A 25,895-nucleotide genomic window follows, 5' to 3' on the forward strand; every position below is an offset into this window, starting at 1 on the left:
ACGGTAAAATCACTGTTTGAAATAGTAGCTAAACACATTTCGCAAAAAAAGATGCGGCAGTATAATGTTCGCAAAACTGTGTGCATGCACAGTCCCACATTTTGTCTCGTGTGTATTGTCACAAGTTTGGCTGAAACAATAAAGGCATGTTTAACTTGAATTTAAACTGTCTTAAAACATTTTAATGATTATATTTTGTTTGATCGCTAACGCATGTGTATCTCGACCTAACGATTTAGACTCGTCAACAGAGTGCCACCTCAATCCTGAACGAGGATTCCTCATGCAACGTCGAATTGTCTGATTCATGATTGAGTTGGATAAATAGTCGGTAAGAGTTACAAATAGGATCTTAGGAAAGCTTTAGTTCGCACTACCCTCATACATGTAATAAAATACTTTTTTGCCCTGAACTGTACCGCACAGCAAAGGAAACACGAGTTGTGTTTTGTCAAGATTTTAATATGAGGCATGAACGTGAACGCTTACTTGTATCAGATTTCATTCTTTTACATTTTCGTTTCTTTTGCTGTTCACTATCTTTAGCTGAAAGAAGAGGATGCAACATCAGTGGTGTGTGGATATTGTATTCAAGAGGATGTGCAACATCTACAATGACGTATACCCCGTATATTTATGCAAGGATGTAAAAGATCCATAGTCAGGTACTATGTATCAGGGATACTCTACAACAGGGATAGGTCAGTCGCTTGCTTTCTTTACCCTTTGTACTAATTAACGTGTTCCTCGTCATGCTCCAACGCACACAGTGACTTGGTTCATTCCCAGTGCAGCTTCAGTTGTGTTTAACCAGGGAGACTATATTGAGTATACGTAGTAGATTATCCCTGGTTTAACAGAACTTCAGCCAGTTTATTGCATCAGTCGGAATTTTACTGTGAATGATTGAATTATAGTAAGAATTTAAGAGCAAGAATTATGTGAATGGAAGAACGAAATAAAGAAAAAGAATAAAAGAAATAAGTACATATGTGAATGAATGAAAGAATAAATGATACACTGCGGTCTTCCCTCCCAAAACATTTTTAAGAACGCAAAAGTATCGCGAGAACACGTGTTAACATCCTGTCCTTTTAAAAAAATCTACTTTTAAACATTTTTGTTTACATTAATAATTAATCCAGATATTGCATGTGGGGAATGGAATGGACATTAACAAACTGTTAACTGACACTGGAACACTGCCCTCAAAATTAAAGTGTAAAACTCTCACAAAGCGTTCTAAAGCACCTTCCCAGTTTTGTCAAATAATAAGATCAACAAGAAAGAAAGGAGTTATGGAACGATAACCCTCAGACATCCATGGCGAATCGGATCAGATCGGCATTATGTCATATTTTTCTCAAAACTCAAATACCCTCTAACATTTAGTTTTAGATTATGGAACTATCACTATTACTGGCCCACGCATTTCACCTGATAGTATATTCCCCTCATAAGAATTAAAGGTGTATGTGAAAGATGTTTTAGAAGTAATTACCGGAAACACTCAAACAACGGCGTATAGTATTTCAATGTCGGATCAGAGCAGATCGGCGATATGTTATATTTATCACACACCTCAAATACACCCTAACATTCTTATTTAGATTATGAAACTATCATTGGTACTTGCCAACACATTTCACCTGATAGTATATTCCCCTCATATGAATTAAAGGTGTATGCGGAAGATGTTTTTGAGGAAGTAACTAGGAATGCTCAAACAACGGCGTATAGCATTTCAATGGTGAAATGTCACATTTTTCACACACCTCAAATACACCCTAACAATTTTTAAGTAATAAAACTGCCACTAGTACTTGCAAATACCTTTCAACTAAATGTATGTTCTCCTTCTAAAAATTAAACGAATGTGTGAACAAAGTTTTTATCGGCACAATTCAGCCTATCTTCGCGGTGAATCGAAAATAGAAGCCTGTGAGCTGTAACATAGCGACTTGAAACTTTACAACAAATCTACTGTCCTAATACGGACACTAATACCAATTATTTGACTCAAACTGAAGTGACAAAATAGTTAACCTATCTTCTACGTGTAGGATTTCAGTTGTTACAACTTATATATATTTTATATATTTTGTAATGCTAGCTACTGTTTGTCATTGGTCGGTGTGTCAATGTACACTTTTACTGCTAAAGTGTAGCTGTGACTTTGTTTGAGTGCTTTCTGATTCCATTACTAAGTTTCAACAGAGTGGGGCTCACAGAGCCACATATGTCTATTAAGCCATATATATGTCAGGTTCCATGCCAATCAATGACAGTTGTCAAGGAACAATTGCATGACTTATGCTGCTGGTTATAAATGGTATATCGTGTGATACTGGTACTTAAATACAACTGTAAACAGCTCCCGTGTGCTTGTACACAGGTCTAACAATCGCCCGCGAGCCCAACGGAACACAATCACGCTTGCAAGTCAAAGTTTATCGGTTGCTCAGCAACAAGGTCTCCTGTGCCTATCTGGTCACGTGATGACAACTTCCTGATCAATCTTGGCCAGGTGCGAATGCAGAAATGTTTTGACGTTTCGTGAATGAAGGTGTGAGTTTGAGAACAGTGAAACAATTTTGGGAGTACCAGTTGGGCTTGTCCCGTGATTATAATGTGTGGAGGGGGCGACAACAAAGTGGAGGACGCCGATACAGGCGGAGAGAAGTCCGACTCCAAGTACGGTAAGCCGTTGCATTGCCACTGACGGGAAAACCCAAAACCATTGACATGCATTGTTATCCACCTGTGATTGTGAAAAGGTGATTACAACAAAAACTGCATGGTATCTTACACTGAAACGGGTACAGAATTGTGCCGGTATTAGTGTGTAGTGGTCAAGTTGGTTCAATCATATTCCCGTTAATTTTGACGAAATTAATATGCTCTCATTATCCGTATGCATGTATAAAATATATTATTTCAAATATATTAGTTTATATATATGAAGCTATCACAACATGAACTTGAAAAAATTGAGTGATTTTTATTTTGGGTGTTAGATCTACGTGTTTTGTCCTTGTGGTTTAAAATAAGCACTGGTTTAGATCACCAACACCAGTCGGAAAGAATTCTGCCCGTATCCCCCATTCCAATCAAAAGCCAAAATTACCTTAAATATACCTTTAATAAACTGGAACTGGTATAAGAAACTTTCAGTGAACTTATTTCAATGTTGGAATATTACACCAGGGAAGGTGGAAATATTCTAAGTGTTGTCACACATTAAAGCCTAGACAAGATTGTATTGACAACACATGCATGTATACTGACCCTACCCAGGTACCTTATCACAAGTAACTCACTATGACTCATCTACCCAACCCAATGTGACCTGACCTGCAGTTATCTAGCATGCATTTGACCCCCTTTCATCCACCCCAGGCATCCGACACCTATTCCCCAACTCTAGCCAAGTACCTGACCCCCTGTTACCCGAAGCACTGATACCTGACCCAACCTAGGTATGAACCCCTAGTTACCCAACCCATTTAGCCGACCAAACTCAGGTACAAGATCCGAAATTACCTGACACCATAATTTACCTGTCTCTCAGTTACTCAGCCCTACCTAGGTACCCAACCCCCAAATTTTACCCCTTGTTTCAAAACCCTACCAGGTACAAGGCACCCAGTTACCTGACCTGTATTACCCAACCCTGCTCAAGTACCCAATCCCCAATAACCCACCCTGTCCCAGTACCCGACACCCAGTTACCTGAGCTATATCATCTGACCTTACGCAGGTACCCATTCCCTGTCACCCAACCCTACCCAGGTACCATACGCCAAGTTACCATGCCCCCTTGTTACCCACCCCTACCCAGGTACCTGACCCCCAATTACCTGATTCATGGTTTCAAGGAATGGATCCCAAATGTCTGTTTGACAAATGATTTTCTGAAGCCTCATTAAAATAATTTAGACCTACATTTCTAATGATCTGATCATTTATACACCAATGTCGACTGAAATGCTATGTTCACAGAAATAGAAAAAAGTCAGAATAAAAATGCACTCACACTCAAAGTGAATGCAACCATTTATGACGTGTAGCAACTAGTTTTATTGTTGTTGTCAGCAAGCTGCATATCACATTACTAACACCAGTAAACATTTAGTTAGTAACATATAAACTAACCATCAGCTATAAGGATCACGTGCCAACCTTAGGCCATTCTCCCTTTGTTCTCTTGACTCTTTTATATTTAAGCTAATTTAACATCATAAATTGACGTTACATGGAATTTTATTTTAGGCAAGACCAATTATATTTTTTGTTTTACAGATTTTTGTCCTCAGAAAAAAAGAAATAAAACTAAAATCAATCTAAACTAAAATCAAATAATCAAGTCTCGACCAGACAGTCCTGTGATCAACATCATGAGTATCAATTTGCGCGATTAGGAACTGATGACGCGTGTCATTCAAGTCAAAAGCCTGACCACCCAATCCCCATAATCCCTTCTTATGGCATTCCGGTATGAGGATTTCTTAGATCTTAGGATCTTTTGACTGAAACAAATATGTCCATGTGACATGACTCAGTCCACAATGCTGGACTGTACTGGAGAATGGATCAGGGGTATTTGTGACATGACTGAACAGAAACAACATGCCAACTGCGGTTGTATCAAAGCTAAAACCACTGATCTTGTGATGGGTGATTATAAGTAAGTCACGTCTGATCACATGATTGATGATCATAAATACTAGTAAGTCACATCTGATCACAGAAATCAGAGTGTATTCTGTATGGTTCAGTTTTGATCAAACAAGTGATACAAAGAGTTATTAAAAGGAGAATATATGTAGCTGCATAGTAAGTATATACAATTGACAAGGTATGCATTGAATTGCTAATCCCACTACAAATTAAGAAAAGCAAAATTTCAGTCCCGAAAAAAGACTACAAATCCACAATAGCAAACCACACCCAAGCCAAACCTGACCATTCCATCCTTTGGAACAACAGCAACTTTGTGGAAACTCACCAAGCTGACTACAAGAATCAGAAACTTCTTGAAGAGAAAAATATTCAATGCTGCAAACCCATCCGACTTATCACACTGAACGTCAACCTACTCTGCCCCATCACTAAGTAGCAATTCAATGTATATCAACCTTGCCAGTTGTAGTTAATTACTATACAGCTATGTATGTGTTCTTCTTATAACTCATTGTATCGTTTGCTTGATAGCACCAGTAATACAGGTGTTAGTACCTACACCGTGATATCACACTCATTGCAATAAAGAAATTGACTGTCCATGGAACTTGGTTTTCTATTAACAGTGATATCAATAATGTCGACAATATCTTTGACAAAATCACAGAATGGCGTGACCAGACACGTCTTAGACTGAGATCTACGTATGATTTTCTGCGAACAAGATTAATGAGTTTTCTGTGTTTGAAAGAGCAAGTCAATTTCTCTTTTTGACTTAGTCCATGAAAGTGAACATGTTTTGTATTGTGTTACATACAAAAGCCTATGCTTGTTGAGAAAACTGTTATTTGTGCATTTCTGTTTGTTTCAGTTAGCATGTAAATTTCCCTTTTAGAAATTAGTTGGCACGGTATACCTATATATGTAATTAGACCGTTTATATTTTGTTAACTTGTGTTAAGAAGAATAGATTTAGTGGCAGAAGTTCTGTCTCAATTGTTTCTTCATATTTTGGTATTTCTGTGAAATATGATGGAAGTGGGAATGGACAGAGTAAACAAACAAAGTTGGCATGCCTGATGTCTTTGTGGAGTATCTGGGTAAACATGTTCACTGGTCGGTGAGCTTGTATCTCACTTCTTGTTCTGTGAGGGTCAGATGAGAAACACAGCACTAGCTGACCTGTTTTTTGAGTGATGCAATTGGTTGGTGATGAAAACGCATTGCCGTTTAAGTGGAGGGTCAAGACATTTGAGTTGTTGGACTAAGGATGGGTTATATTAGAGTGATGACAGTGTCATGGTCAAAGGTATAATGAGATTGTTTAGATCAAAGGACTTGCACAAGAAATATTATGGTTTTCTGAAATTAGATTGGGCATTATTAATCTCATTTAAGAGGTAGATACATGTTTTTATGTTGTGACTGTTCATTAATTAAACTATATGTGAAAATGTTTTCAGTTTCCTAGATTGATATTCATATTGCTGATCACTGGATTGTCTGGTCCAGACTTGATTATTCATAGTCGCCATATAGTTGGAATAAAGCTGAGTGTGGCGTGAAACTATGCTTGCTCACTGACACACTCGCTCGCTCCCTCGCTCCCTCCCTCCCTCCCTCGCTCACTCACTCACTCACTCACTCACTCACTCACTCACTCACTCACTCACTCACTCACTCACTCACTCACTCACTCACTCACTCACTCACTCACTCACTCACTCACTCACTCACCTTTATGAGTGACACAATTGAAATGTTATCTCTCCTGCGTCAACAAGATGCATTAGCTTGAGCCAAAACCTATTCACACACCATTTAAGCCAAGACTTAAGCTTATTGTTGAACCTCTTTATTTATTGCTTATCTCCCAGTAAACATATGCAAGGCAACCACAGTGTCTTGTTGGTAGCAACAGCTGTTTGTGTCTGGGATTTATGGAAGGGTCATTGCCAGTCCTTGTGTTGTTGGAGCTGGGATCACTGAAGTTGTTTACACATAAATTCTGACTGCAAGAAACTATTTTTATCTTCCGTGAGTCATATTTTCGTGATATCTTTTTAAGTGGAGTGATGTGATGGTGTGATAGTTTTTAAGATTTGTTTTTTTAATTTCTTGTATTTCCCAGGGTACATGACATTGTACATTGCATGGAGCATTCTGCAGGACAATGTTGTCCTTCATTCATTGTCATATTAGGTTATGTAACACATCGTACAAGCCCTCCTCATCCTCCATTTGTTGATCTTAATAAATTGTTCCTCAATATCAGTGTTACTGTACATTGAACACAACAGCGTACAGAGCATTTTGTCGTCCTTTTGTTCTAAACATTATGCTAAACATCCTATACAATTTCTTTGTCAACATCATGCAATCCTCCTCGTCCTCCTCGTCCTCCTCGTCCTCCTCCTCCTCGTCCTCCTCCTCCTCCTCCTCCTCCTCGTCCTCCTCCTCCTCCTATATTCAGGGTGGATACTATAGTATGCTTGATTTCTTTATCCCATGCTGGTCCATATGAGTTCAAGAGTACGGTTCAATTATATTCTACTTATGTGGCACCTACTGCACACTTTGCAAATAATATATGGAAGGAGGACCAGAAAGCATAGAAGTTTATTGGATTTGTATTAGAAAATGCTGCATGTTTGGAAGCTTTATAGTAAGTAAGCATTTCCCATTGAAATACTTTAAAATTTGGTTTCACATAGCATAGATAGTTTTTATCCCCCCGGGCATTTAAGTCATTGGGATATGGTCGACGCCTCCTCTGCCTGTCTGTCCGTCCATCTGTCCGTCCGTCCGTAATCATGTTGTTTCCGGAGCATAACTCAAAAAACGTTCGATATTTTTAGACCAAATTTGATAGATATAATAACCTATCTGAACCAACCTATGGTTGTGTCTTTTGCTATTTACAGATTTTGGGCATTTTAATTTTTTTTGTTTTTTCCATGGAACATTTTGGTGTTAGTCTAATGGTGGGCTGGGCTTCATTTCTGGAGCAGAACTGAAAAACGTTCAATATTTTTCTGCAAAACTTGGTAGATATATCAATCAGAACCGAAAGTGGTGCTTTTGCTCTGTACAGGTTTTTGTGATTTCTTATTTTCTTTTTTTCCATAGAAGCGTTTTCGACTTAGTCTCAAAATGGATGGATGTGCTTTGTTTCCGGAGCAGAGCTCCAAAACTGTTCAATATTTTTCTGCAAAACTTGGGAGATATTTGAGGCAGACTACAAAGTCATGTCTTTTGCTATTTACAAAGTTTTGGCATTTTTGTTTTTCCTGGTTTCCATGGAAACAATTCTGACTTAGTCTAAAAATGGATGGATGGGCTTCGTTTCTCGAACAACTCGAAAAGCATTTCATATCTTTCAACAGATCTTGGGAGATATATGAGACAGATCTTGAAGTTGTTTACATATATATGTCATTTATATTTTTGCATTAATTGCATGGAAACAATTCAAACTTTGCCTAAAAAGACATTAAGTAACTGTCAGATGATTTGTTCTTTCAAATACGTGGGGGCCGGTGGGATATGTCATCTTCTGATGACTCTTGTTTAATATTGTTTAATATGGTTTAGGTGAGAGAAAATATGAAGTCAGCTGAATTTCTGGAATAAAATTTTCTGGTGTCTCCATTTGATAAATAGTTCTAGAATATGAAGTTACAATGGAATAAACTGCTGTGATTCAGCAATACAGAAAGTATAGGTCATAATAATGTTGACATACAGGAATATTTTAGCACTGACTTGTTACATGAAAAAAGATTAAGTTTCGATCCAAACATGGATAGAATACTGAACAGCTGAAAAACACACAACTCTATCTTTTTGTCAACTTTAAATAAAAGACATAAACATGACACTTACTTTTATGAGGATTATTTTTTCGAAAGTTCTGTTTCTTTTGTTGTTCAGTGCATAATCAGTGTTACAAGCCAACATACAGATGAATTTACAAGACAGGAACTATAGTTTAGATGTACTCTTATAACCTGAAAAAATCCTGTGTAAATTGTTCTTCATTTCTGTGGTTCTACTGTCAGTTTTCATGTGAAATGTGATATGTGAATGAGATTTTAGATGAGATGATATAAAATAAATAGTAATAAAACATGTTAAATATATTTGTTTCTTGCAGAAAAATTATTGTAATTATTATGTAACATTTTAAAACAAATTACAGTGTACTGGTCTTTTCCAAGATCACGCAGCCCTCAATTTGGAAAACCAAGTAACATGATCAGGTGACCCGATACACATCCAAATTCATATGATCCTGACAACCATAAGGAAGACAACCCTAGTCAGTAACATAGTGGTATTGGAGACTGGGGGACCCATGCATACCCTAAAGTTTGAATGGTATGGGTTCTTACTGAAGACTATCCTTTGTAGTGTAGGCAAAACATTAAGCTTGGTTTTATAATCAGCTTTTCTAGCTGTCTGAGGATATCCAATGTATTTGAAGTACCTGTTTACCTTGGGAGTCAAGTTACTCTTCTGGTCTGTTACCGTTCACATTGTTTGATCACACATACTTCGCAGCTCAAGTAGTTTCTCTTGTTAGGAACTTGATCATTTCCTTGCCTTGAATGACAGAGCCTCAAGAGTGTTTCAAGACTAACTTATGCAATATTTGTGATTACACTTTCTCAGTAAAGAACAGATTCTATTGTCCTGTCCAGGATTTGAACCCTCTCATTCAGAGTATGGCATTGTGCACTGAGGCTGTAAGAATAGTTTTCTATGTAGGTGTTTGTCATCTATACCATTGTCCAAAAGACTTATTTTAGGAATAGGATCTTTAGTGTATATTTCTCACTGTTCAACCCATCAAAGATTATTCATTTGTGAGAGTGTTGAGTTAAACTTTCACATGCCACCTGGTCAAAGCTGACTTAACTGGCCATCTTTGCAGTAGTAATAATAGTGATAGTCTGAGTATATGCCACTCATATCCAGACACATTGCCTGCTCTCAGCGCTACGTACATTAATATTTCCGGTAACAGGACACTATCACACTTTCCCATACCTTTTTAACTTGATGGGGAGAATACAGTCATGCTACCTGTTAGCATGGTTAAGCAAAATGAATTAAACAGTCACAGTGCTAGCACATCATCACAGGTACCCATTTTACAGCTGGATGATCTGAGACAGTGTGAATCTGAGTATCTTGTCACAGGATGCTACGCAAATGTGCCCACCTTGGGCCTCAGACCTAGGTGCTTCCAGTGGGGACTGGACCCGGGACTTCAGTGTGATAAGTGCCATACCACTGCACTATTGCGCTGCACATATCTTGTCTGTAACTGATGAATATCTTGTCAATATCTTGTCAGTGGTTTGTCAATGCATCATGTTGATATCTTGTCAATATTTTGTCAAGATCTTGTCAACATCACATCAATATCTTGTTGATGCATCTTGTCAATATCTCTTTTATATCTTGTCAGTATCTTGTCAGTATCTTGTCAATATCTTGTCTTGTCTTGTCTCGTCTTTTGAATATCTTGTCTGTTCACTATATCAATATGTTGGCTGTTAATCTTGTGCATATCTCATTTATGCATCTTGTCACTATCATGTCTGTTTATCTTGTCAGCATCTCATCAATATCTTGTCAATGTGTTGTTTTAGCTGTTCTTTGTAATCCCCCGCAACAACAAACCTGCAACAAAGAAGTTGTAGGGTTGTAGAAAAAGGTTTGTCCTTCTGTCATTCCATCCCTCCCTATGTCTCATACTTTGTTCGAAGCATATCTCCTAAACTATTTGTGATAGCATCATCAAACTTGGTACACATGTCATCCATGATCCCTAGATGTGTCTTTTGGGGTTTTGACCCAGATATTATTTTCATTTCTTGTGGTTTCCATGATGTAGGCTGTGGCTTTGAGCATGTCATCTTGTCTGGAACAGATTTCCTTAAGTGTACCTTTATCAAACTTGGTACTCATGTTTGCTATGTACACCATGATCTCTAGATGGACCTTTTGGGGGTTACACAAGTGAGTAAATTGTATTTTTTATGATTTCCATGACTACAAGGCTGACTTTGACTGAAATTGGTTGTTGTGGTCTTTTCCTTGGCAGAACTTTAAAACCATTCACAATTTCTTCACTGAACTTGGCACCTAGGTCTGGTGGTATACTGGTGCCTTGGTAGGTTTGGATTTCTGGATAAAATATTTTTGGTGCTTCCATGGCAGCAAGTTTGACCTCGACTGAATTTGCTGGTAGTGTTCATTTCTGGAGCAGAACTGTTAAACCTTACAATACTCTCCTTCCATTCTGCCATATGCATACCAAAACATGGACAGACTGTGTAGTCATAATTAGTAGACATATTCATGAAGACTATTTTGCAGGTGCGGGGGATATTGATGACTTTTGTCTTCTTGTTTGTTAATGCTTCATAGTTGTTTAGCTTATCTGTATGTGTACTTCTCTTTTATTCATTAGTGACCATTGTCAGGGTTGGGTGGGTTTGTGCTTTTTTTATATTCGCCTTTTGGTACAATTAACTGATAGTTATAAAAGTGTGGTCTTTCACCACATTTATAATTATCATTTTTGTACTAGGTTAATGACACCCAGATATCATCAGCTTTACAGGGTTGGGGCGGTGGGGTAGCCTAGTGGTTAAAGCGTTCGCTCGTCACGCCGAAGACATGGGTTCGATTCCCCACATGGGTGCAATGTGTGAGGCCCATTTTCTGGTGTCTCCCGCCGTGATATCACTGGAATATTGCTAAAAGCGGCATAAAACCAAACTTATTCACTCACTCACTCTACAGGGTCTGTGACACATTCTATCTCTAACCTCAACTTTGGCCAGCCAGCAGACAGACAGATAGATAGATATATTTTTGTAATTCTAAACCAAAGGCCTATAATATGCCAAATGCCTATAGTGCAAAATGCAGGGACATTGTTTGTGCATCATGTTGTACATGCTTAAGTATATTGGTACTGTGTATGTAATGGATAAAAGAGTGTGATGTCATCAGAATGCTTCTCACTTTCTTCGTATGACAGAGGAGACGTCCAAGACACATTAATGTGTTTGTGTTGTTGTAGGAAATTAGCATAGTAAGGTTATCCAAACTGTGGTTAACAAGTGCACATGAAGGAAGACATTCTTGTCTAATATCTTTATGACTTTCACACACTGACATATTGATACAAAAAAGAAGGGACAATGGTAACATGATATTGCACATGTTTAACTATCAGTTCAGTGAATGAAATGAATTACCCATTGCACTATCAGAATTGTGCAGAGGAAATTCACAAAACAAACTAATGTATGTATGCTGTTGCAGAAAAAAATTAGCCAAATAAAGTTATCAAGACTGCAGTTAACAAGTGTATATTACATGATTCTGAATACTGTCACTTACACTTAGTAGGTTTATTTTTCAGGGCAAGCAAAGAAATTTGACCCCAACTTTAAAGGACCAATAAAACAAAGGTATGTGACAACACACATATATAAGATCTAAGTTCCCATGATCCATCATGAAAAGTTCTCCAAGAATGAAACACAATCTGGAATGTCCAAAGTAATTTTTGAGTGCACAATTTCATTTTTGGGATTTGTGGGTCTCATTCGAGAGATTGGCACAAATTATTTTAGAACTGACTCCAGTAAGTTTTGTTAAAGGACTTTTGAGCATAACAGGACTGTGGGCACCATTGTAACTTGCGTACATTTGCATAACAAAGCAATGAAAGTCATGGGATAAAAAACTGCTTCCAACTTAAATACTAAATGTTTTTCACTCATAAACCAAATAATTTTCAGGAAAAGTAAAGAGGTCCTGAGATTTAACCATAAATGCACCAACTTTACCAGACAGAGGTTGAACATGGAATGTTAGATATTTGTTTAACTGCTGAAAGTTTGATCTAAGGATGACCACCTGTAATCCAAACACCACTGGCCATTTCTTGACCTCCCAAGATCTCAATTATGTTTTTAGATCCTGCACGGATGTCATCTGCTGCCTGCTGTTTTTCATTTGCGTCCTGCTTATGGTGGCATGTTCTGTGTTAGGTAAGGACCGTGTACATGGACAGGTATTCTGTGTTAGGTAAGGATCTTGTACATGGACACTTTTTCTGTGTTAGGTAAGGACATTGCACATGGACATATGTTCTGTGTTAGGCAAGGACCTTGCACATGGATACTTGTTCTGTGTTAGGTAAGGACCTTGTACATGGACACATGTTCTGTGTCAGCTGAGTCTTTGCACTTAATACCAACCTAAATTTGACCAAAGTCGTAAATGAAACTACTGATTCAAATCGGTGAAATAGAAATGCTTTGATTATTGTGTATAAGTTTGAGAGATGAATGTCTCATTCCCCACAGGCTATGTGCGTGGCGATCCTATCAAGCTCATCTACCCCACGGACAGTGATGGCAACCTGTGTGGATATGGGGATTATGCGTATGTATCAAAAAGTCTCAGATCAAATTGGTAGAATGATGTACAGTGGAAGTTTTCTAAACCAGCACTTACTGGGCTGAAGAAACCATTCCGGTTCAGACAATGTGTCAGTTTGTAGAGCTGATGATAATTGTACAAGCCACAGATGGAATGAGATTTTGTACCGGTGTTGACAACTTTCAGGATTGGACAGATGCTGGTTTTGACAGCTTCCACTGTGGCTGTAGATTGTTGGGCACCATCATGAGTTATCTACATCATCTGATGAGGATGGTAGGGTCATAGTTCAGTGTCTTTGATGCATCACAGTGAAAGATGATAAAGGTGACACTTGTACTAAACTGTCTGGCTGCTTGGTATTTAGAAAGTACAAGCAATTTTAAAGACCCTTTTGAAAAAAATGCAGATTAGATCTGGGTTAGAATTGAATATCGACAAGCCAAGTTTTTTTTAAAGAGGCAGCTGAAGGATTCAAGTGGTTAGACTCTGACTTGGTTCATTATGAACATCACATCCCAGATGCATGAATTGGTGCTCATGATGTCAATCACTGGATTATCTGACAAGCTTATTTACAAACTACTGTCATTTAGCTGGAATACTGCTATATGTTGGGTTAAATAAAGCAGTGAAATGTTGTATTTCAGATCCAAGCCCAACTTGATGTTTTTCGACCTGCTGGAATGTGCTAAAATGGGAGTTGGTGTCATAACATTTGGGTGCCCTACGCCTCAGGTAATTTAAATATAGTAGGGGCATCGTCTCTACAGAGTTGTGCCCCTTGACCAAACCAGGATCAGCAGTTTATGGAATGGAATTACACATTCCCACTGCTTTTGATTGGTCTTGATCACTATTTGTGGAATGACCAAATCATCAAGTCAGACTGAGCTGACATGATTGAGGATACAGTCTGGTGCAAGATTATCATAAATATTTACATATAAAATCTTAAAGTCACTATATCACACCACATTTCTCTGAAGTATTTCCTTCAGTAATACCAACTATCAGCCCTCAGGTGAAACAACCACGTAATTTATTTTTCAAAAATTGCATATTTAGATTACAATATCAAATTAAAAAGATCAAATGGATTAATGCAGTGTTTAATTATATTACATCTGAATATTATTCAAGTGAACCCCATAGAGTTATGTCCCTTGGAGAGTTCTTTACAAGTATCCTACACACAACTTGTGATTGAACGAGAACTGGTTCTTGAACATACACTTGTCTCTGGAAATCTGGCACCGGAAATAAGCTGGCCCTGTTTCGCTGACTGCATGTATGAAGGGAGGCAGGAACCAGCTTAATAGCAGAAGTAGTGCCTTGCAAGTCATACAGGTCTTATAAATGACCAGCTCTGATTCTTGGTTTGTTAACACCATTGTTAACAGTGATCATAGCTTTTTCAAAATACTGTTACAGAGGAAGCTAAATTTTATAAAACGAATGCTGCCAAAATGGAGACATTTTACCGTCCTGCATTGACTTCGGCTTCCTGGTGATGACGTAAATTAAGTGCTGATCAAGAAACTTATTATGGACCCGTGAAGGTCCCTGGGTAGAATAGGCCTTCAGCAACCCATGCTTACCATAAAAAGTGACTATGCTTGTCGTAAGAGGTGACTAACAGGATCGGGTGGTCAGGCTCACTGACTTGGTTGACACATGCCATTGGTTCCCAGTTCTGCAGATTGATGCTCATGTTGTTGATCACTGGATTGTCTGGTCCAGACTCGATTATTTCCAGACCACTGCCATATAGCTGGAATATTGCTGAGTGCGGCGTAAAACTAAACTCACACACTCACTCACTCAAGACACTATGGCCAGTGGCTGACCACCTGCATCTTTGTCCTGATCCAGGTGTGTGTGGCCAACTGTACTAGCACGTACTATGTATACCTGGAGACGAAGGCCCTGGAGACAGCAGCAGGAGGGATGCTGACGTCTGAACGGAACAAGATGCTGTGTAAAAACAATGTAGATCCCACTGCCACTGTAAGTATATAATCACTAACGATTTGGAGACGTTTGTTTGCTATATATAATTGTAACATATAATCCTATGAAGATCATGAGGTGTTGCGATACTTTTTTCCATGAGTATATAATGGACTTCAACCTGGTGCTGTCGGTAAAGCAAATGTAATGCTACGACTAAGGCCAAAATATAACATATATTATATTTGGGATTACACTTTCTTAGTAAAGTACAAATTCTAATACTTTTTTGAGTTAAGTCTCATTTAGGATTCAAACCCACACCCTCAGAGTCAGGCACCTAATCACCATCACACAAAGTCAGAGGCCTAACCCGCTCAGCCTCTGTGACTGCCCCTTTACTAAGAAAGTGTAACCCCAAATATAACATATGCTACATATGACCACTTTCTAAATGGCATTGTGTAATCATATGGCCAAAATAGTTTTGCTCAACACCAGTCAGAATCAAATATTCTTCAGTGTCTTCAGAGTAAAGTTATTTACAGGTTTCAAAGGGCGGTAGGTAGCCTAGTGGTTAAAGCTTTTGCTTCTCACTGCCGAAGACCCAGGTTTGATTTTCCATATTCTACACATGCCCATTTCTGATGTCCCCTGTCGTATTATGTTGCAGGAGTATTGCTAAAAGGGCAGTTTTCATACAAGTTTACTCACTGCATGTTGTAAGGGGCCATTCATAATCATTAGTGGCTTGTGGGGGTGGTGATGATTTTTATGGAGAAGCATGGACAATGTGAATGACGCCCCTACAATTATTTGCAACGTCAGTGGCACCCATGCCCCCTTGCCTCCCATTTTATGTACAAACATTGAGCATCTGTACAAAATTTATGACCCGTCCTTCTCCAGAACAAAATGGGTGACACCCTTAAAGTCATCATTTACCCTTTGTGACTAAGCCATAGATAATGTACAGTCCCATGTGAGGCCACTTAGACTCTTTGCCATACATGGAAAACGAACATCGTACAACCTGCCGCTTGTCACTGTTTGTTGGATGTTAGGGATTGTAGAATAATTGAAGCTGGCTGTAAATAGGAATGTTAACAATCTGCATTTTTGCCAAGGTGGCTGGTAGTTTATGACCACATGCTGTATGCGAAGTTCATGCCTGTAATGATGCGCCTAGGTAACAGAGTTACCTCCCCTAGATTAGTCATGATATGCTTTGGTAACAGTTACCTCCCCTAGATTAGTCTGCATGTGCCTAGGTAGATTAGCCACGATGTGCCGAGGTAAGAGAGTTACCATCCCTAGATTAGTCAGCATGATGTGCCTGCACACAAGTCTACCATAAGGGCATATTTAATTTGTGTTTATTTACATCACTGCTGAAAGTATTAGTCCTACTTAAACATGTGTTTTTGTTACTGATGAAATGTTCTCACACCCACTAAATCCTAATTAACAACAGAATTCACATGCATCGCTATTGTTTTGAGGGATAATCAATTCACATCAAATGTCCTCTGAGAGATTAAGAATGAATACTCTTAGTCATGTGGTAAATAGTACTGATGTGACACATACACATGCATGTGTGCACAGATCTTTCTGTCTGGATAACAAGATCATGTTAAAATGGAATTCTATGGGAATGGTTTAAAAATTCTCCGGGCCTGGAAACGTGGGGTCCAATTACTGAATTTGGCAAGTACAATTTACTGAATGAACGGTTCCTGTCATATAAAAATTGTATGAAAGGTGGAGTTTCTGGATATGCGGGTTCTGAGTAAATGAGGTTCGACTGTATTTCATTATTAAATGTTTGTTGTATTTGTGTTCCAGTCGGATATTCAGACTCTGATAGACAACACAGACTGTGCCCCATACTATGTGGAGAATACTGCAGGTTCGTCTTGACTCATGTCCACTCAGTTCACCCAGGGATACTCTACAACAGGGATAGGTCACTCTCTTGCTTTCTTAACCATTTATACTAATTAACATGTGCCTCATCATGCTCCAACACACACAGTGATGTGGCTCGTTCCCAGCACAACTTCACAACAGAACTTCAGCCAGTTTATTGAATCAGTCAGAATTTTACAATCAATCAATGAATGAATTATATTAGTGAGTGAGTGAGTTAAAATTTAACGTCACGTTGTCAGTATTGCAGCCATTTCGTGACGAGAACAGTTTTTGTCAGTATTCACCCCGATACATGTATTAGATTAAAACCTGTCATCAGACCACAGTAAAACTACTAGAATATCACGTCTCTTAATTTAATTTTTTTTTTTAATGTGTACGCTATCATAAAAAATATACCTCAAGACAACAGTACAGTCTAAGAATGGGCTATAGATCACTAGCAACTGAAGGTTGATCACCATACTAAGGACCATAGGGACTTATGAATTATAGTAAGAATTATGAGCAAGAATTATGTGAATGAATGAAAGAAAGGAAAAGAATAAAAGAAAGAAGTAGATATGTGAATGAATGAAAGTATAAATGATACATTGCGGCCTATGAAACTCTCACTATTACTTGCAAACACATTTCACCTGATAGTATATTCCCCTCATAAAAATTAATAATAATAATAATAATAATAATGAATTTATATAGCGCCTGCTTCCAAAAAAAGTATTTGCTCAACGGCGCTGAAAGGTGAGAGTAAGAAAACCCTATGAGAGGGATAATGTGAATAGATGGGTTTTTAGGGCTTTTTTGAAAGAGTCTTTACAGTTGATTTCTCTGATGGTGATAGGAAGGCTGTTCCAGAGTAGTGGGGCTGCAACTGAGAAGGCTCTGTCACCCATCAAGTGATGATGTCTTAGTCTTAGCAGAGACGATGGTCTTTTCCGTCGAGTTCCTGGCTTGTGATGTTCCCGAGGGTGTTAAGTGCATCCCTGCCGAATTGCAGATTGCCTGTGTGTATGTGAAAGATGTTTTTGAAATAATAACTAGAAACACTCAAACAACAGCGTGTAGTATTTCAATGGTGGATCAGAACAGATCGGCAATATGTCACGTTTTTCACACACCTCAAATACACCTAACACTCTTTCTAAGAGTATGGTACTATCACTATTACGTGTAAACACATTTCACCTGATAGTATATTCCCCTCATTTGAATTACAGGTGTATGTGAAAGATGTTTTTGAAGAAATAACTAGAAACACTCAAACAGTGGCGTGTAGCATTTCAATGGCGGATCAGAACAGAAGTTTTTTATCGTCACAATTTAGTCCGTTTTCGCGTTGAATCGAGAATAGAAGCCAGTGAGCTATAAGATAACAAATTGAAACTTTACTCCAAATCAACTGTCCTAACATGGACACTAATACCAATGATTTGACTTAAACTTAAGTGACAAAATAGTTAACCTATCTTCTGCATGTAGGATTTCAGTTGTTACAACACTCAACAAACTTAATCCATTGTTGAAAATAAACCAGGCTCAGTCTTAAATACTACGCTGCCACCATGTAGGCAGCAAGCCGTAATGACTGATGTTAACAATGGGAAGCGGACCATTGCTGAGTATTTGTTTGCACAGAAGCATCTTTGCTATAAAACACTGGGGGGTTAGAAGTGTCTGAAAGCATATATATGCATGCTTAATGTACTTGTGTTATATCATCTTGGTTTTACTTCGCAAAAAATAAGGAAGAAATGGTTGTATTGTACATGATAATAATAAATAATAATTGTTATTTATAAAGTGTCTGTTTCCACACACTGGTGCACTCATAAAGCACTAACACATTATTACCCCAGATAACCCAAGTTGCCTGTTAGGCGCTAGAAGGTTATAGTCACATGACTTATCCCACCAGATACCCATTTTTTCTGGGTCAACAGTGGCAGTTTGGAACAAACTCACTTGCCTAAGGTGAGGCCACTAGTATCATGTGTGTGTCTTTGGGGGACAGGATTGAAGTCCCAGAAACTAATAGGAGCCAAGTTGCCAAACATGGTCTCATGACGTTGCTTAACTTCAACTGATTTGTGACCTGAGCTCTGTGCACAGGACCACATGCCATGTTGAAGTGTTTTTCCCATTATGCATACTTAACGTACTTAAGTGTTTTATCATCTTGATTTTTCTTTTTGAAAACCCAGCTGAAATAAGCATGAAAAAACCATGGTATACCATGGTATACCATGGTAGACCATGGTTCACAGACCATGGTTTCCATGGTCTAGCACGGCTTACCACATCCGGTAAATGGCACCACAGTTTACCATGGTAAAATAAGACCAAGGTCTACCATGGTCAACCATGGCAGAATTAGACCATGGTAAGCCATGGTCTACCATGGTAGCAAGACCATGGTGGCGGTAAATGGCACCACAGTTTACCATGGTAAAATAAAACCGTGGTCTACCATGGTAAAAAGTGACTATGGTGTACCATGGTAAACCATGGTAAAAGAAAAACCATGGCATACCATGGTCTACCATGGTAAACCAGAATAAAATAAGACCATGGTGGACCATGGTCATCCATGGCAAAAATAGACCATGGTTAACCATGGTCTACCATGGTAACGAAACATCATGGTGGTAGTAAATGGCACCACAGTTTACCATGGTTAAGTAAAACCATGGTCTACCATTGCAGAAAGAGACCATGGTGTACCATGGTTTGCCATGGTAAAAGGAGACCATGGTGTACCATTTATTACTACTGAAAAAAATGAGACCATAGTAAGTACAGCATGTTCGTTAGATTGCACAACAGTTTACCATCAGAATAACCTTTGGCTATTGAGACCATGTTGAAAACCAACCATATCACACCACAACCTACATAGAAAATAGATATAGCACGAACACCATGGCATAGAAATCAATTAGAATATCAAATATTAAAGAATTAACATAAAAAGACCCATGCACTGAAAACAAACTGTTTACATTACGAAGACAAAGTTTATTACGAACATTGCCTCAGATTTAAATGAAAGACAATTTGACGATAGCTATTGGAAAGCTCACAGGGATTGTGGGATATCCTGTGCAGCTAGAATTATAAATCCAGTTACACTGCTGAGGAAAAATGGTATGTGGACATGTTCATCTTTTTTCAGAAGACATTATTATTTATTATTTTAAAACAGAAATGGGATGTCCTTCAGTCTGTATCCAGGAAAATGAACTCTTTCGGGACAACATTTCATGCAGTAATATACAATTTCAGAAATCCCATTAGACTATATGATTTAAAAGTAGACACAATGAGAGTCATGACCAACACAGAATTTACAGGAGTGCCCCAAATCATCTACCTGGAAGTTGTACAGGGGGCATCACAATTTCTCTCAGAGGAGACAGGATTATACACACATGTTGGAAGAACCTTCACGAAGAGCTGTGGGGACATCACAGAAGATACCCACATTGCTTCAGGGATAGTGCGTGAGTGAGTGACTGACTGAGTTTAGTTTTGCTCCACTTTTAGCAATGCTCCAGCAATAGCACGGCGACAGACACCAGAAAGGGGCTACACACACTGTACCCAGGAGAGGAATCGAATCTAAGTCTTCAGTTTGAAGAGCAAATGGCTCTGGAATATAACTTAATCTTCAGTGTTTCAACATTAGTACCATTTCTTCAGAACTGTCCAGTGGAAATCTGAAAAACACACAAACAACATTTAATAACAGTGTTTCCCCATTTCAAAGGTTCTTAAGCAAATATTGAAATTGTGTTATTTAATTGTATATTTATAACTGCTGAAAAAATGTTAAGTATTTTCCCATACTTCGGATATTTTTTCACCTGAGTATTATACTAAATCATGTTATTTAAAAACATTTCTATACATTAATGACTTTGAATCACTTTCTTTTAATGTGAAGAGTGTATATCAGTAGCAAAACATGCAATAGAAGTCAAAACACCAAACTGGCTTCCAAATCACTTGCCTACATTCATAACCAAATACAATATTCTGAAATGATGCATAAAATTTCATAACACTTATAATAATCAGCACTATCATAATATTGATAAAAACGTATCTCAAAGTATTTGAACCTATTTCCACGTTAAATGAATGGCAAAATGTACTGACACATTCAGTATTGGTTTACAAACAGCAGTTATTACAAAGCTGAATACAAATTTATACGATAGAAAGAAAATGGAATGTCCATAAACGTGCCTATAGCAATTACCTCCCTTTTATGATCATTTGAGTGTATTTTATTGTGTGTGTAATCTGAGAACAAACGGAATCTTTCAGGCTGACCTTACAGGCACCGTGAACTTTGACACCTTGTGCTACACAATTTTTTAAGTCATAACGGTTTTTAAAGTACCGTTAGATACTGATCGTGTCTTAACATAAATGAACGGAACATATTACATAAAACCTCAAATTAACGTTCATCACACATTATTCCTTCCGTTTGAGAGATATTCACTGAGAATGTACGACATAAACACTTCATACATTGCTATATATGTTATTGTTACATTGTCTTACGTCATTCTAATCAAAGAGTGATGCTTACCCCTTTACCTATGTTCGTATGCGAACCTTAAGGTACTCAAAACAATTTAAATATCGGGGCACTCAAAACGATTTCAATATTGCTGTTGTTTACTTACCGCTCGTGCTCATCTCCATTGGAAATCAACCTAGCTGAGACGTATCCATCGGCATAAATCTAATCTATTCCTTCTTCACATATCCAACATTGGATTATCCTCCAAATCCGTGAATCGCTAATACGTTAGGTTATTCTTCGCTTAGATCGTTGTCTGTTGGCAAAAGTTGTGTTTGGCGCCTCTCGCTCGCTTTGCGCGCTCACACAGGTGTACGTGACACATAGCACTAGCAGCAATGGCATCGTGCCGCGAAGAGATCGTCCCCATTCGGCTTGTCCCGGAATGGTGCGAGTTAGAAGTGGAAACGTATTTTTTAAGAAAAAAATTAAAGCCAACACGTTTTCATAGATATATACACATAGATCTACTACGACCAGGAATATAATCGTAACTGCATATGTAATAAATAAGCTGTACGGTTAGCGCTCATGAAGTCGCAATAGATTACGGAAGAACGAAGGGCGTGGCCGTGTTTGGCGCGAAAATCGGAGCCATGTACCGCGCGTTCGTGTTACTTCACAACAGTGGATAATTTCTAATCTTACGATGTAATAATGGCTAGAATTACAGTATTTCGGCATAAACATCGAAATTTGAATAAATATATATGTCGTATTATTTTCAACGGTGGGAATTGCGAAAACTTGATGTTCTGTGTGCACACGTCCCTTGATCGATTTGTTCGATCTGTGGAAGGACAGTTTATGTACATATCCCCGCCCATAAATTTAATTTCATTAGTCAAAATTGACCTAATTTCTTAATGGTCGTATTTGCACGTGGTGAACAGAATGTGACCGTGAAATGTGTTCAAAAGTGGAGAGCACTGATTTTTTTTTTCAACGGGTAGATCGACGTACGTGTTTGGAAAGCTGTAAAAAAACCCATCGATATCAAAATTCTTTTCATCATTTCTTTCTGTTTATAGTACCAAGTGAATTGTTTTGTTGTTTTTACTGTTTTATGTTTTTGCTTCACCATAAACAATGCGAAAGACGTTCTTATAAGTATCTGCTCACTTGCGATCGAGAAAATCACGGGAGAAATTCAATGAAATGAGACGAATTTGACAGCGTACTTCAAAGTTTTACTTTATGGATTAACTAACAACTAGTCTCTGAAATGAACATATTTTACTTAAAAAAGTTCATATTGAAAATACTATAGTATAATACTATAATAATATAATGAAATAGAGCGCTGAGACTTTCTTCATTCGCAGAAGCTAAGGGAATCTACAATCTGAGAACAAACGGAATCTTTCCTTACAGGCACCGTGAACTTTGACACCTTGTGCTACACAATTTTTTAAGTCATAACGGTTTTTAACGGACTTTCTTCATTTGCAGCCTGAAGTTAAGGGAATCTACAATCTATATTTTCTAGACTTACATGGGTATTCTTGGATATATTTGCGTCAGGGTCTGTACTTTATGGATTAAATATCAATATTCAGGGCAATTAGAAAACCTCTACAGTATCAACTAGTTGCGTAGCTATTAACAAATGGTGAGTTTTTCGTTGAACTGTCTATATTGCTGAGACATTGTTTAGCTTTTCTGTCGTACAATGTTTGTTGTGTTTATTTTAAAACAAGAAGAAAAAGGCACCCACACACAAAAACTAGTATTAGAGACGAGATTTACACAGTTTAATGGACAACTTTAACAAAGGGATCGGGAGAAATAAACCATGCCTATTATATTTTCAGATGAACACAGGGTTATTTTTGTTTTGCTTTTCCAGAGTATAAGACGTCAGTTGTTTTGTTTGTGTATCTCTGCAGCAAATATTAGTAAAATCAGTGAACAGTTCCGCTTATGATTATTTTTATGACATCGTGTTCTATTTTTTTTTATTAAATCACACTACATTTTAACACTCACTGAGGTGTTAAGATTTAGTTGTTTAATGCACACAAATGTAAGAACAAGGACCTACAAGATTTGTTATTCATAAATGAAACACAGAGTCATGAAACCATCAGGTTTCCCCTTTTAAATTTTTTATTTATCACAGTTTAAAATGTAAAATTTTTCTGTGATGACCATGGTCTACCATGGACTTTCATGAAATGACCATGGTCAACCACTGCTTTGAACGAAAACACCATGTTTTACCATGGTTTTGTCTAGGATGACCATGGTCTGCCATGGCAAAAGGACAATGACCATGGTCTACCATGGTTTCTGGTGATCATGAGTTGTGATGATCATGGTCTACCATGGTAAAATGGAAAAGACCATGGTCTACCATGGTTACTGGTGACCATGGTCTATAATGACCATGGTCTGCCATGATGACCATGTTAGACCATGGTCTACCATGGTCTAGAAATGTTGGTGACCACGGTTTAGCACGGTAAACCATGGTAATACCATGGTTTACTGTGGTAAGCCGTGGTTGACCATGGTCAACCATGGTGCCGTTTCAGCTGGGAGATAAGGTAGAGTTGATCGTATTGTAAATCACCATTAGGTCTTTTTTCCAATAGAATTGGGGCAAACATATTTTTAATTTTGTGTTTATGACCAAAACAAATTGTACTGAGGGCAAAAAAGTCTGGAACAACATGAAAGCACAAGTGTTCCTTTATTTTTTTCAAGGTTTCTACACAAGCTATGCACTATAAAGTTTGTGATGACACCTTGGAAAAAAATGAGGGAACACTTGTCCTTTCATGTGATCTCTTATGTTTTTGCTTCAGTATTTTTTACATTTGGGATCATTTAAAAGAATGTTTTTCAAACACAAAATGGTGTACAGTGGGAAGGAACAAACTTTGAAATGGTCACCTTTTCACTTCTGATGGCTCACAGGAGTACAAAAGCGCTGATTTTGTATTGTTCATGAGGACATCCTGTTCTTTTGGCAGTCAGGAAAACAGTCTTGGGTGCTTATTCTGTAAATTAATAGTTTTATTTAATAGTCTATAAGAATATAAATAAAATTGTGCTTTGTTTATCCATTCTTGACAGTGATTGGTCGATGCATACCATCCATATTTGGACAAGTCGCAGATCTCGCCTCTGACCTCACGACATCAGGAGGTTATGCTCTTCAGGCAGCAGATGGCACCAATGTGACAGGGAATGCCCTCGACAGTGCCAGCTAGTGAGTTGATCAGATCTGTTTTAAATTCTGTCAAGACTTTACCATATAATTATCATGTTTATTGTCTCTGATTGTAGTGTTAACTTCTTGGCTACATTGCACAAAGAAATCTTAGTGCATTGACTTTAGTGAGTCCATGATAATGTATGGGAGTTACGATTAGCTCAACACTAAAAAGGTTGTGTGGAACTTGGCCCCAGGCCTGACTGTCCATCCAATATGTCTCAAGCTCTGGTTAAATTTTGACGCTGTTGATGTTCACAATATCAATCACTGGGAAGGTTGAGAGTACAGGATGCTGTCATGCATGTCATGACATATGTAGTTTGTTGACATAATGTTTGATGAGAATACCATCTGTTGCAGCTACTTGGCTTTGTTCTACCAGTTCAAGGAGTATGGGGAGCTTGTATACAAGGATGTTGTCGCATCGTGGTGGATGCTGTTAGTGTGAGTACTGTACTCATGACATCCGGACTCAAACATTGCTGCCAGTTAATCAATGTCACCTGAGTGTGGAAAGTATGACTGGACAACTGACTATGTATGACCAATTGTCTGACTGTGTCTGACCAACTCACTGACTGTGTATGACCAACTCTGTGACTGTGTATGACCAACTCTCTGTACGACTAACTTTCTGTGTTTGACTGTGTATGACCAACTCTCTGTGTATGACCAACTCTCTGTGTATGACTTTGTATGACCAACTCTGTGTATGACCAACACTGTATGAATAACTTTCTGTGTAAGAGTGTGTATGACCAACTCTGTGTATGACTCCACGCGACCAAGTCTCTGTGTATGACTGTGACCAACTCTCTGTGTATAACTGAATGACCAACTGTGTGTATAACTGTATCTTTATTGATGACAGCGGCCTGGGGATGGCGATGCTGGTGGCTATGATCTGGATTGTACTGCTGCGGTGGCTGGCCGGCATCATGGTGTGGATCACTATATTTGCTCTCCTTGGGCTCCTGGGGTTCTGTAAGTATATATCTTCACTTCTTCAGAAGGCTAAGTGTTGCTAAT

General features: G+C 38.2%; 1 protein-coding gene across 1 annotated transcript in view; it reads left to right on the forward strand.

Annotated features, from left to right (window-relative positions):
• The first annotated feature begins 2,344 nt into the window (after positions 1 to 2,344).
• The window catches only part of LOC137272594 (choline transporter-like protein 2), a 39,172-nt gene continuing 15,621 nt past the window's right edge, over positions 2,345 to 25,895 (forward strand). Inside the window, exons 1-10 of the mRNA XM_067804985.1 lie at positions 2,345 to 2,699; positions 12,131 to 12,179; positions 12,691 to 12,764; positions 13,083 to 13,161; positions 13,809 to 13,896; positions 15,034 to 15,168; positions 16,960 to 17,023; positions 24,725 to 24,860; positions 25,227 to 25,310; positions 25,738 to 25,850. Of these exons, the coding sequence (XP_067661086.1) occupies positions 2,630 to 2,699; positions 12,131 to 12,179; positions 12,691 to 12,764; positions 13,083 to 13,161; positions 13,809 to 13,896; positions 15,034 to 15,168; positions 16,960 to 17,023; positions 24,725 to 24,860; positions 25,227 to 25,310; positions 25,738 to 25,850 (892 nt within the window). The 5' untranslated portion in view covers positions 2,345 to 2,629. The remainder of the gene's footprint in view (positions 2,700 to 12,130; positions 12,180 to 12,690; positions 12,765 to 13,082; positions 13,162 to 13,808; positions 13,897 to 15,033; positions 15,169 to 16,959; positions 17,024 to 24,724; positions 24,861 to 25,226; positions 25,311 to 25,737; positions 25,851 to 25,895) is intronic.

The sequence above is a fragment of the Haliotis asinina genome, chromosome 2 (assembly GCF_037392515.1).
Source record: "Haliotis asinina isolate JCU_RB_2024 chromosome 2, JCU_Hal_asi_v2, whole genome shotgun sequence".
NCBI lineage: Eukaryota > Metazoa > Mollusca > Gastropoda > Lepetellida > Haliotidae > Haliotis > Haliotis asinina.